This window comes from Protobothrops mucrosquamatus, unplaced genomic scaffold (genome assembly GCF_001527695.2).
Source record: "Protobothrops mucrosquamatus isolate PMUCROS unplaced genomic scaffold, P.Mucros_1.0 scaffold874, whole genome shotgun sequence".
NCBI classification, from domain to species: domain Eukaryota; kingdom Metazoa; phylum Chordata; class Lepidosauria; order Squamata; family Viperidae; genus Protobothrops; species Protobothrops mucrosquamatus.
In genome coordinates, this window is record NW_015387128.1 from 1,257,217 (window position 1) to 1,270,874 (window position 13,658).

A 13,658-nucleotide genomic window follows, 5' to 3' on the forward strand; every position below is an offset into this window, starting at 1 on the left:
CCACTCTATATAATTACAATAAAAGTATACTTTTTACAGACAACGCCTGTGATTGTACTGAACAACTTCTTCTTCTTTTTTTGCTTTGTTGGGCAGTGTAAATTGGGTATTGTAAAGTTCATTGAAGCTGAGCAGGTGCCTGAACTTGAAGCTGTCATACATTTGGTTATTGCCTCTAGTGATACACGGCACAGTGTAGCCACTGCAGCAGATCTTGAACTCAAAAGCAAGCAAAGGTAATGGGTTAAAATGTGAAGATTTTTAAAAAAAACAAAAGTGATGGTTTACTATGAATTTAAAAAATAAGGTTGGTTTTGTTTAATGCAAAATTATTTTTTTTATCACAATGGCATACATTTGGAATTGCATTTGATAAGATGTAGACATCTCTACATTTGACTACAATGATAGCAGCCCTTCATTTGTTCTTTTAAAAAACCTGCTTTTTAGCAGGTAATTATTATCATTAGACAGATTTCATGCATATGGCCACGTAGCTTCTAGTAGTTTGGGGAATCTTTAAAAGACCAGTGTTTACATTAATATTAATCTTTTTAACAATTTTTCATTTTATATGAAGCAAAGTCTTTAAATAGTGTAGTGACTTTACTTAATCACATTGTAGGGTTTCAGAATTGGATATGTCATAATTTTACGACATAAACAGGTACAGCATTAATTTAAATGTCCCTGTTCTTAGTATTTTATGAAATCATTGAAGACATAAGCTAGGAAAGACCTAAATTACTAGTTCCTGCAAATTCCTGGTAACTAATGGTGCTTTATAAGAGTACAGGAGTGTTTCTTGGTATGGTGATTAAAATAAAAATGGATTTTAAAGATGAAGTGAGAACAGAAACATTGTAAGGTACAGATATTTTTTAAAAAGTTAATTCTGAGATCCAATCACATGTTATTTTCAAAGAAGCAAATGAACAGCAGTTGCCGCTAATTCCAATACAGGTAGTCCTCACTTAATGTCCATTCATTTAGCAACTGAAGTTATGACAGTGCTGAATGAAGGGGTTTATGACTAGCCCTTGAAGTTCCTTCCATTGCAGTATCCCTGCAGTCACATGAGCAAAATGTGGCCCCATGTTTTGTCAAGGCTGCCTGTTGTTTGCTGCCAGGAGCTTCTGCTTTTTAGTCCTGTTCTCCCCACCCCCAATATCTCCTGAAATGCATGCCAGCATGTGTACTAGCTGGAGCCTCCTTTCACATTGCCTTCTTTTGCACCAGTTTGGCTAGGGCAGGGGTAGGCAACCTTGGCTCTTCTATGACTCGTGGACTTCAACTCCCAGAATTCCTGAGCTAGCCATGCTGGCTCAGGAATTCTGGGAGTTGAAGTCCACGAGTCATAGAAGAGCCAAGGTTGCCTACCCCTGGGCTAGGGCTTCACTCATGCCCTGACCAAGGCCTCAATTAATGGTCAGCCAGGGCTTCTGATTTATGTTTCAGCCAGGGCTTCCATTCACATGCCAGGCAAGGCCTCTATTTGTGCTCCATCCAGGGCAGTGATGGCGAACCTTTTAGAGACCGAGTGCCCAAACTGCAACCCAAAACCCACTTATTTATCGCTGGGTGCCAGAGATCCAGGGGGTCTCTGGCAGGTGGGGTGGTGGGCAGGAGGCTCGTCCTGCGGGGTGAGGCAAGGCCAGGCCAGGCGAGGCAGGGCGGGGGTGCCATTGTCACAAGGAAAGGTGAGGCAGGGGCCGGAGCGGCTGCTGCCTGACACCATTGGCCCCTGCACACAGAGGCCAGCAAGCGCATGGGTGCTGGGATGCATCCAGCCATGTGCGACCTCGGCGAGTTAGTGGGCGGCTGGTTGAAGAGGGACAGTTGCCATCTCCGGGGCATGGCATGTGTGCCTGCAGAGAGGGCTCTGAGTGCCGCCTCTGGCACGCGTGCCATAGGTTCGCCACCACTGATCCAGGGTCTTATTTTGTGACAGAAGCCCGGCATGTGAAAGAAAGCCCCAGTTGCATGCCATAATTTTAGCCAGATCCTTCTTTTGCATTGGCATAAAAGAAGGAAGGAAAGAAGAAAGCTGCACTGACACAGCAGAAAGTGGTGTGAAACAAGGTCCTAGCTGGTACAGTAGTGGTGTGGGGGTTGCAGATATGGCAGGCAGGGCTGGGGTAGTGGGGACAGCTGATGGTAGCAAAAAGCAGGTGGCCAAATGAGTCCCAAAGGTGTTTTTCCAAAAGGCAACTGGACTTTCTTGGTATTTTCTTTGAAAATGTTTTGCTTCTCATCCAAGAAGCTTCTTCAGTTCTGAAGAACTTCTTGGAGGAAAAGTGAAACATTTTCAAGGAAAAAAGCCAAGAAAGTCAGTTGCCTTTTGGAGAAGCACTTTTAGGACAACCATAACCTGGACGATTGAGAATCTCCATAGACAGGCTTAACTGAGACCCAGTAAGTTTTCATTTGGGGGACTCAATTACTGAAAATACAAAATATGGGAGAAAAAAATGAATTTTGGCAATCAATTTGATCTTTTAGTAAATTCCTTCTCCCTCCCTTTCTCCCTTAGTTTAATTGACTGGAATAACCCAGTCATCATCAACAAGCTGTACAAAGTATACCTTGGGGATATACCACTAAAAACTAAGGAGGTAAGAATTGCTTATCTAAATCTGTGTTCCTTCTCATTTTCTATTTTTGCAGTTTATGTATCATTTGGTATTACATATTGTATAATATGGATTATTTGCTGTTGTAGTGAATATCATTTTAAGAGTTAACTCACATTCACATTTTTCCTGCTCTTTCATTAACCTAGAAGTAAAGGAAGAAAAATGTTTTCTAGAAAAAAAGAGCTGCTGTTCCTTATTCCAGGCAACAGGGTATAGGTAGTCCTTGAGTTATAACTGTAATGGATCCCCCCCATTATGTTTGTAAGTTGCGACAGTCATAAAGTGGCTATTTTACTACTTTTTTAATGGTTGCAAACAATCATAAATGCAAGCTGGTTGCTGAGTGGCCAAAATGCAGGTATAGGACTTGGGGGGGGGAGTGGGACCTCACCATTAGAACTTTGAACCCTGGTCATAAGTACCTTCCAGGGAGGTCCACATCGTAATTTTGAACAGTTGCTACACAACCAATCCTAAGCTGAGAACAACCTGCATCTTAAAATAAAACAAACCACGATAAAACTATACTTACAGCAGAAAGATAAAATTTGAGTCCAAACTAAGATCCAATAGAAAAGAATACTATGAGTTGTTTTTGAAACTTAATGTTTCTGAGAGTTTTATTGCCTCAGTGCTACAGTGGAAAAGGCTATATACCTATCTTGACCACATTATTGCTAGACATCCACATTTCTTTAAGATTCTTAATGTGCCCACTGGCTCCAAAATGGATCCAGGATTCTTACCCTGCATCAATACTTCCACTGAAAACTTGTCTCTTCCACTACAAAATTGAAATATTATAGGCAGCCCTTTTTATCTGTTCTCAGTGCATGCCTAAAGGTTTTCATCTATGTTTGGTCCTTTTTTTTTTTGTTACAGGGGTATATATGCAATACAACTTGGTTATATTGCACTAGGCTAGGCTGTACACGGTTTGTCATGGGAGCTGGCCTTGAGTGACATATTCAGCTGGTGGTGGCCTGTTTGTATCATATTGCTTATACTGACTCAATGCAACTCTTTCATGATCTTAGTGGAGGGACATTTTAATACTGCAGGTGAATGTTAGTTCTGCCACAGATACAGCTTATGCTTACCTCTTAATCACCCTGCTGGTTATTAGTACTTCCTCCAGAGAGCTGAATGCAATATATTGCACCCATGGATATTAGTGCTGCCTTCAGATTGTTTGTAGAGATTAGAGCCAGGTACAAATCATCTGCAAACAGAGTAATATCCAGAGATGCAGTGAGGTGGACCCTCCAGCAAGATTATTGAATAGCCATGCAAAGCAGAAGAGTCCCAAAAGCCATATATTAAAAGAGGGCAGTTCCCTCCATTAATCACTGAGAGAGTGGCTCAAAAGCTAGCTGTTGCAAAGAAGCTGCTTGGAGCCTTGCAGCTGGACTAACTCAGAGATCTTTTATAAATGAACAGTGAAAAAGAGAAATCCAGCTATATTGTGCAGATGAAGACAATGGTTATAGGCTTTGGGACCTAATCCTCCAGTTCCCATAAATGGGAACTCATCTCATTATTTCAGGTTTTGTTGTTCAGTTTTATGCTGGATCAGAACCTCTACAAATAATGAGGGTCAGTGCTATTTTTGTAAAAAAACAAAAACAAGGTGCCGGAACTCAACATCATACAACCCGCCTTGCCTACCCTACAAGGTTCCACCCAAAAAAGGTGCCAGAACTCCGTTCTGGGCGTTCTATGAGGAAAAAAAGCCCTGATGAGGGTTATCTATAATTCTAACACTTGGAAAAGATGCAGATGGTTGAAGGCATTTCAGGTAAATGCTTTCTTCACGCTTCCAAGCATCATTTGGAGATCAAACTCAAAGTGTTGGATAACCTGGATGTATAGTTTCTCATCTTGGATAATTGCCCTGTCATATTGGTAGCAGATCTTGGCTTTCTTCGAATGTATTTGTAGTTCTCCACTGGGTGCAGTGTAGGGGGCACCACTGGATGCACTTACAGGGACGCAATGGCATATTTTACTGCCTAATAACTGGAGCTATCTTAATTGTCTCCTTGATTCCATGGTGCACAGTTTGGGAACTGCTAGGGGCAGTCTGAACCAAGAACATTTGGGAACCTTCGGGGTACACTGAGTTATATCTTATTTTGTACTAATCTCAGTACTTTTTCATTTTTTTGTAACTTATACAGTTCCAGTCCTTTCAAATATTGTGGTTATATGTACATTGTCAGCCTGGTCAATGACCATAATAAAGGTTTGATATGTACACTGTGATTGCTTTCCTGAATGATTTAGGTTTTTTTCTAGTCACTTTATGTTTTGAAATATTCATTTCTTTATAACAGGGAGCTGTTCTGAAACCAGAACTGAAACGTGATCCTGTCAGTACTCGGGTGAAGTTAAAGATTGTCCCTCATCTTTTGCGTTCCAGGCAAGCTGCAGAAACATTTCCTGCAAATATTCAGGTACCTTTTTAAAAAAATCTGTCTCATAGCACTATATTTCTTAGTGAATTCAGTATTTAACAATGTGCTTGTAACCCACTTCCCTACATGAGGGGTGAGTATTCTGCAGTTCATGCACACAGATAAACCTTGCTTACCAACTGTTTTATGCAGTAATGTTTGAAGTTAGGTGCAAAAAAACCCACCCCAGCTTGGCTACCAATCCTCATTTATCCTTACAGTCACATGATTGCCATTTGCATGCTTTCCAATGGGCTTGTGACCAGCAGAGTTAAGGAAGAACATAGAATTAAAGTCCTGAATTGCAGTCACACAGTGATTTGCTTAACAACCAAATAGGAATTACCATTGTAACCCCATTGCGGTCATGTGATTTCCATTTAGCAACCCTGGTTTGCGATAGCTGAGCAAGGATTAGTTGTATCTTTAGGATCTTATTTATATTTTTTTAAAAATATTTATTTTTTTAAATAAATTAAATTAAATTAAATTAAACTTATTTGAGATGCAAAGGAGTTTTGACATTACCCTCATTATTTGAAATAATATTTCTCCTGAGATTTTATTCATTTTTTTTTCAAGGTTGTCTATGATGGGCTTTTTGGTGCAAATGCCAATGCTAAACTGAGAACTCTGTCTCTTCAATTTGTGCATCATATTTGTGTGATGTAAGTATTTTTATGTCATGATTTTTTTTCTTGACAAGGTTTTCTTAAAGATGTGGTTTGCCATTGTCTCCTTACTGTGGCTGGGAGAAAGTAACTGGCTCAAAGTCACAGAGCTAGCTTAGTGCCTGTGGTGAGACTAGAACTCACCATCTCCCAGTTTCTAGCCAGATGCCTCAGCTACTACACCAAACTAGCTGTCCTATAACATCATATGTACAATTGAAACTGAGATTATGATTCTGCTGTTAAGTAATTTGATGTGAATACAACATAAATTTTAGTGATATATTTCAAGAAAGATGCATTATTATTATCATTATCATCATCATCATCATTATTATTATTGATGATCATCGCACAGTCAGCCAGATGTTCAGACTGGATTTGGCATTTTTGTCTACCTATCGAGTCCTTACCAAGGACCTGGGATAGGCAGATGTGGATGTTTCATGGTATTACAGATATCTTCGCAGGATGGAAGCAGTTCCATCATCATCATCATCATCATCATCATCATCATCATCATCATTATTATTATTATTATTATTATTATTATCATGATTATTATTATCATCATCATCATCATCATAACCAGCAGTTTTGTCCTATCATACTTGGCGTAGTTGTTAAGGCATCTAGCTAGAAATTGGGAGATGGTGAGTTTTCTGAAAAAAGTTTTCATTATCTGCCCAAAGAGGAACATTGCCATAAAGAGTGGACCTGGGCATTTTATGGCTGCAGACTACATTTGGCCCTTTGGCTGTCCCTGTGTGGCCTGCAACATCGGGGTGGCATCAGCAGTGGCAGGAGTGAGGCGGCGGTGGCAGCCTTCCATCACAGTCCATGTTTCTCATGTGGCCCTTTGACCACTCCTGATACAGAGGCATCCTTTGAAAAGAATTTTTAAGATGATCTTACATATGAAGGACAACTCTTATTATTAAGGTTTTTTGCTTGTTACATCATTACTTTTTTCATATATTGAATTTTAGTTGCCCTGACAGCAAGATAAAACCATTAGGCCCGATGCTTTTGAATGGACTGACAAAACTGATAAATGAATATAAAGAGGTAAGTTCAAAGGGAGCCTTATAAAGAATCTTATTTATTTGTGGAACTTGGAATGTTAAATGTTCTTATTACTTGCACTTGATTTTTTTCTAAAGAACTAATCTCTGTGGTGTACTAGTAGTGTAGCTGGTTGTAAGAAAGCCAATGAGGTTTAACATGCCATTACTGTATTTGGATTACTGAATGCTGATTTAATCAGCCAGGATATTCACTTGGTATATCTTTATATCTGTTGAAATTTTGTTTCATTCTTTTGTTGGTGCATGTGGGAAAACACACTGATAAACTGTGGTCATGATTAAAGCTTCTTGTTTGAATAAAACCACTGCTTCCTGGCTTGTTCCCTTGTGCAGATGGAGGAAAGTAATTTCATGTCAGTATATGAGTTTCTTCCAGTCCTAGATTGATAAGTAATTTTCCAGTCCCAGTAATGTTGCATTGTTTTTTTTCCACCAAAAAGCACTGAATTTTATCCAGTGCTTAGAGCTGGCCACTCTGGTTTTCTCCCCTTAGTAAATTTGAAACTGATCAGGATGTGCTGACACTTCCTTCTTATGAGTCTTTGTGGCTTAAATTCTTTCATTGTTCAATACTTTAATTTCTTGTTAGAAGCAGATTGCGAAATGTTTGAAGAGTTGTCCATTGAACAGCTAAAAGCTTATTTGTTCTATTAAGAATCCTTATGGCTGTTGTGCATGTTTAATGCTTAAGGCATTCATAGAGTCAGGGCTTTTTTTGTCATAGAATGCTCAGAACGGAGTTCCGGCACCTTTTATGGATGGAACCTTGTAGGGTAGGGAAGGCGGGTTGTATGACATGTGTGAGTTCCGGCACTTTTTTTTTTTTTTTACAAAAAAAGCACTGCATAGAGTATTCAGTTGCAAGGATAACTTTTTTCCCTATTATGTATCAGCAGAGGAAGCTATGCCAGAGCAAATCCAAAGTATATTTGGGTGTAATGTTCTTCAGTTCCTATCCAGGAGGCATTGGTTAATGAACTAATAGATATAAAATCTCCCAACTGTGTGTCTTGAAATATTCTAGAGTCAATTTGACATTCAGAAAGGCAGTAAAAGCAGGTTAAGATAATAATGGGCATATATCTAGCTAGGAAACAATATTGTACTTTTTTGCCTTGCTCATTAGATATACCAATATAATACTCAGCATTCCAAGAGGTTGACCCACACGTATATTGTTATAACATTGAATATAAAGTGTATTCATGTAAAAATTTATCCTAGGTACATCAAAATTGTTGTTGATTTTCCAGATTATATCTGCACCTGTGTTGCACAAATCTACACTTCCAATTATTTCTCTAAGGCATTGACACAATGTCTATCTTCATGTGCAGTTTTGCACTTCCCGCTCTGTTCTTTGACAGAAGTCAGAGGTAGTTTTAGTGCTATGTGATGCAGTTATTTTTGTTATGTATGCAGAACACAATTCCATCCATTTAACAGTAATAAACAGGCCTGTTCGAAAAGATTATTCAATGTTTAGAATATTTTGTTTCTGCAAAACATATTTTAGGGTGAATACAGATCAAACAACAGAAACTCATAATTGTCAGGATAAACATGAATGTATATTGTCCCTTTCATGGCTCTTTGCTTATCTCACAGTTGTTCTGTTTTGTTTTGTTTTAAATAATTGAAGGATCCCAAACTGCTTTCAATGGCCTATTCTGCTGTTGGAAAACTTTCCAGGTAACAAAATTGCATTTATGCATTTACACTGGTGAGACTGTTGGTTGATTGTTTTAAAACTATTGTTACTCTGTCAACAAGCAAGCAGATGCTATCTTTTGACAGTTCTGGAATTTCAAGTTAAACATGTGGGGAGGTGAATGCTAGAAATAATCCATTTTTAAGAAAAGGAGGAAGCAAATTGAAATGGATTCTTGTCTACATTGCTTAAGTGGTACACATTTAAATTTAATTGGAGTAAAGATAGTACCATCATGCTAAAGAATTCCAAATATAAAATCTATCCTTAAAAAGGCCTATCAAAATTGAGCTCCTTATATTCTTTTTTAAAACTGTTTTTGCTCGGTGTTAGGAAAAGTAGAAATCTTCACAGCAATCATTCATTTGGCTGATCTCAGAGAGTTAACCAGGATCATATGTTATTAAGTATTGAATAGTAATGCACAAGAATGTCCATGTGGTCACCAAGCCTCAAACTGAGCTTCGGGGAGCCTTTAAGGAGGGGCAGCCCATGAAGGTCTATTATATATGTGCAAATAAAAAGGTATTAGCATCTGACAGTGATCTCAGACTTTATTCTGTTTGAGAGCTAATAGTGCAAAAAGGGTGAAGAATTAAAGAGAGAGAGCTACTAAATTCTCATCCATATCTGCAATCCTAAACAATCTCACTATAATATAAACACAATGGGATGCATTTCTAAGCAAACATGTTTAGGATCGCAGAGCGTGACAAGTGGCTATCTGTCAGTTTTATGTTGAAATCCTAGGTTTATTTATCAATGTATCACTACAGATAATTATACGATCTGACTCCCACTTAAGGGAAAACTGGCTCTGTAGGAAAACTCCCTCTGGCTCAGTCGTTCTCCTGACTGAAGAATCCATTGTACTCTTTAATTCAGTCTTTCCCATGGATTTCAAACTCCCATTTATTTCCTATCATTTTTCACTTATTGTGAGCATTGTTATTTTAAACATTTCATTGATCAAAACTGGGTTTAACTATTTAATCGTTACTAATAGTTTTTATCTTAAGTGCAGTACAATACGGTGTAAACAACAAAACAGAATAAAAATCCATGTAAACATTTAATCTCAATACTACCATACTTTTATTAGCATGTTAAGGACCTTTTTAAATCTTAGGGTATCAAATCCAAATATAATTGAAGGGGGGGAATGGATTCCATAGAGTAAGGGCTAGATGGGGAAAAGCTCTGAAATGGGAGGTGGCCATTGCAACATCAGGAAAAAGTAGGAGATGCTGATTGCGTGCATGAGCCAAGAACATAGCAGCATGAACTTTAGAAGGTCAGTGCCAGTAATTTTAATTGGTAATGTTTCTAAATCCTAATCATTCAACAGAAGAAATAGGAGTGAATCAGAAAACAATTGATTATTACTTCAATCACATGTGGTATTTAACATTTTGAAACCCAGTATTGACTGTGTTAACATAAATAGTAATCTCAAAAATGTAAGACATAAATAAATAGAAGTTAATAATTCTGGGACACTTTACAAATTTCCATTAGAATGAACTAAGTAGAACTAAGTAGTACATGAGAAATACTGTTTGATAAAATGTCTAGTTAGTACGTTAACTGAAATTCCTGCTTTGTTTCAAATAAAGTCCTTTTAAAATTATTTTTTTTCCCAGCCGAATACCTCAATTGTTTACCAAGGATCTTGCACTGGTCCAACAATTTTTTGAAGCTCTTTCTAAGGTTGGTGACTTTATTTTTTATTTTACCAAAGAATTAGTTTATCTAGAATTTTTTTTTCTTATTTGTGGGATGCTTATTAGATATCTAATAATACCTAGATATCATTTCAGGAAGAACCTGATACCAGACTAGCTATTCAGGAAGCTCTGTCCATGATGGTTGGTGCATACACCAGTTTAGAAGGAGCCCCTCGTACTCTTATGGAGGCACTTGTAGCCTCTAACCTAATCAAGGTAAGTCACCAGGATATGGAAGAAGTGTGAAAACCTGGGCTTATTTTCCCTTAATCCCTTGTACATAAGAATGATTATACTAATTTATGATATGCAATTAGGAGAAGAAAAAAATATCTTACTTCTTCTCTCTCGGGCCTGATCTCCATTCCTTGTTTCTTCATGATCTATATACATAATGCATGCATGCCTACATATAGTACATACATACATATCTTTTTTTTTTGAGTGTCTTCAAATTGTGCCTGTCCTTTTGAATATCAGTTTGCATCTCTCTTTTTTATCCTCGATATTTCTTTATAATAGACACAAACACAGGGAAAAAGTATAGAATGTCTCAAATTCTTGTGACAAGTTGATCTCATGATAGCCAAGAGCGATAATTCCTCTGCAAAATGATTGTGCCTGCAATGTTATTTAAAGATGGCAAATCTTCCTAGTTCCTCCCAAAATATTGCTCATCCTTAATATTACCTTTCAGATGTGTTGGTTTATATTTTTTAGAATTTCCAGGCAATATAGAAATTTCAGCTGAAAATTTTGGGGATTATAGTCCAGTGCATTTAGAAGGAATCAGGTTGCCTAAAATGTATATATGATCAATATACTTTTTTATTATGGAACTTCCATTCCACTTTAATACTTGCATATGATGTGACCTTGACAGATGTATGCAAAACGGAGTAAATGGAGCCACAAATAATGCCAATTGACCGTATACAGGCAATATTTAATCTGTGCAATATTTTGTTAAAGACTACTTTTAGAACTACATATAAAGCAAGTATAGGCACATCTTTAACCCTTCAATTATATCTTGGAAACTTAAACATTTTATGGCAGACATAAGATGCTATATTGTGTTTCACATTTCGTTGCATCACAGCTATAATTACTGACTGTGCTTGCTTTTGCTGCACCAAGGGAGCAGTAAAAATAATGATTTGTGCTGTTTCAAATATTAAGAAATGTTGATTCCTGATAAACAATCTTAAATGATCTATTCTCTGCCAGTAAACTATGCATGAGCAGTTATTTATTGTTTGTTTACAAATATATCTATTCATATTATTTTGTATAATTACAATATATAATTAATGCCTAAGTCATTAGAGGAAGTTCAAGAAAAACTTTAAAAAATCATAACAATGAAATAAAGCATGCTATAAATGAGAACTTTTTGTACCTGCCTTTATACTTTTGGTGCATACATTATTTTGAATATTGTATGCAAATGCCTGATTTGGTAAAGAGTTTGTTTCCGATTATTTCTTCATCTTTCTGACTTTTTTTTAGCCTCAAGTCCAAGTACGCCAAGTAGCTGTAAAATTTGCCAGCACAGTGTTTCCTTCTGATCATATTCCTTCAAGATACTTGCTTCTTTTAGCTGCAGGAGACCCGTAAGTTTAATATTGCATCATAGACGGTATAAAACACAAAGGTTATATAATGGTATGCTAAATAGGGATCGATAATTCTTATTTTGATTCTTTTAAACTGTTACTTCAATTAATATCCATTTTACTGATTCTGTAAAATATATTTTATTTATTTATTAGAGTTTTTATCCTGCTTTTATTATTTCATAAGTACCTCAAGGCAGCAAACACACATACTACTTCCTTCCTCTGCAATTTTCCCCATCTCAACAACCCTGTGAAGTGAGTTGGGCTGGCCCATAATTACCGAGCTAGCTTTCTTGCCTAAGGCAGGACTAGAACTCAGTCCCCTGGTTTCTAGACCAGTATCTTAACCACTGTACTAAACTGGCTCCCTTTTAATTGATATACTTTTCTTTCAGATTTTGTCACACCACAAAAAATCTGAAAAACACAATTGTCCCAGTTCACGAATAATATAAGCCAGAAATTTAAATTATGTATCTTCCACAAATGTCTTCCTCTTTATTGCAGCTGGAACAATGAATAAATCAGAATTTATTTTCACTTTTGCATTTTTCCATAGTAACTTGTATTTATGAGAGTTGTTTTTTTTAAAAAAAAAGTCAATTTGTAAGTAAAACAAACTTTTAAGTCACAGATGGGTTTCCTGTTTTATTTAATGTCTCCATTAAAGACTTGATAAGTGAAGAGTCTACTGAATCAAACTAAAGTTTATTGTTATTAGTATTCAAATAAGAAAGACAATGCAAAGAGGAACCTGGCTCTTCCTTGTTTGTGCATGCAATGTTAAATAATTGGTTCTTAAGGTTGTGCGATCCTGTGGAAAATATTTCAAGTAACGTATTTTGGAGTTCAAGAGAGCACCGATATAAAAGAAGTTGTGTCTTGTCTTAGAATTTCATGGCTTCCCTCTGTGTGATTCCAGGAGAAGATGCAGCTACTTTAAAGAGTTGCAGACATTGTACATTTTGAAATCAAATCCAGAATTTAAACACAGCTCTTGCGTTAATATGAACTGGCATGTCAATTTATGTTTTTCTGCTCAGTTATTTTTGGCGGTTGATAAATGAAAGGTTCTATTTGTTTGTGCATGTGTGAAAATGTTTTATTTTAATTTCTGAAAGGCGGGAAGAGGTGCACGGAGAAGCACAACGTGCTCTGAGAACATTTCCTGGTAAAAATGAAAAGGAAAGTGCTGATAAACAGATGCCTTCATTTCCAGAAATGGTCCAGTATATTCAAGAAAAGGTACAGGACTTCAGCTTAAGACTCTGTGTAATTCTATGGAATACACTGTTCAAAGTATAGCCATAATATTTCCCTGTTGAGGACATGAACTGAATTACATGTAGTCCTTGTTTAGCTACTACAATTGACACTTTAAGTGGTCGCTAAGTTAAAAAAGTATATGGCCACGATTGTTTTTATGATCTTACTTCAGCTTTCCTTTGCTTTACAGACCTGCAAAAATTGTAAATGCAGGCATTGGTCGCAAAGTTACTTGGTTACTGTCCAAGGCAGTCATTAAGCAAGGACTACCTGTAATTAATGGTGGGATTCAGCCAGCTTGCACCAGTTCGGCAGAACCAGTAGCAAATATTTTGTTGCCCAGGCCCAGAATGGACTTCCGGAAGCGGCATCCACACAGAGAACCGGTTGTTCACATATTTGAATCCCCCCACTGCCTATAATGTCATAGGACCAGTTGTGAAATGAAAGTCCAGTAATTTGTATGAGTTTATTTATTTAT

General features: G+C 37.2%; 1 protein-coding gene across 1 annotated transcript in view; it reads left to right on the forward strand.

Annotated features, from left to right (window-relative positions):
* Positions 1–13,658, forward strand: part of ECPAS (Ecm29 proteasome adaptor and scaffold) — a 72,321-nt gene that overhangs the window by 14,706 nt on the left and 43,957 nt on the right. Inside the window, exons 8-17 of the mRNA XM_015819214.2 lie at positions 97–236; positions 2,534–2,615; positions 4,973–5,092; positions 5,675–5,760; positions 6,753–6,831; positions 8,494–8,543; positions 10,206–10,272; positions 10,383–10,505; positions 11,802–11,905; positions 13,033–13,156. Of these exons, the coding sequence (XP_015674700.1) occupies positions 97–236; positions 2,534–2,615; positions 4,973–5,092; positions 5,675–5,760; positions 6,753–6,831; positions 8,494–8,543; positions 10,206–10,272; positions 10,383–10,505; positions 11,802–11,905; positions 13,033–13,156 (975 nt within the window). The remainder of the gene's footprint in view (positions 1–96; positions 237–2,533; positions 2,616–4,972; positions 5,093–5,674; positions 5,761–6,752; positions 6,832–8,493; positions 8,544–10,205; positions 10,273–10,382; positions 10,506–11,801; positions 11,906–13,032; positions 13,157–13,658) is intronic.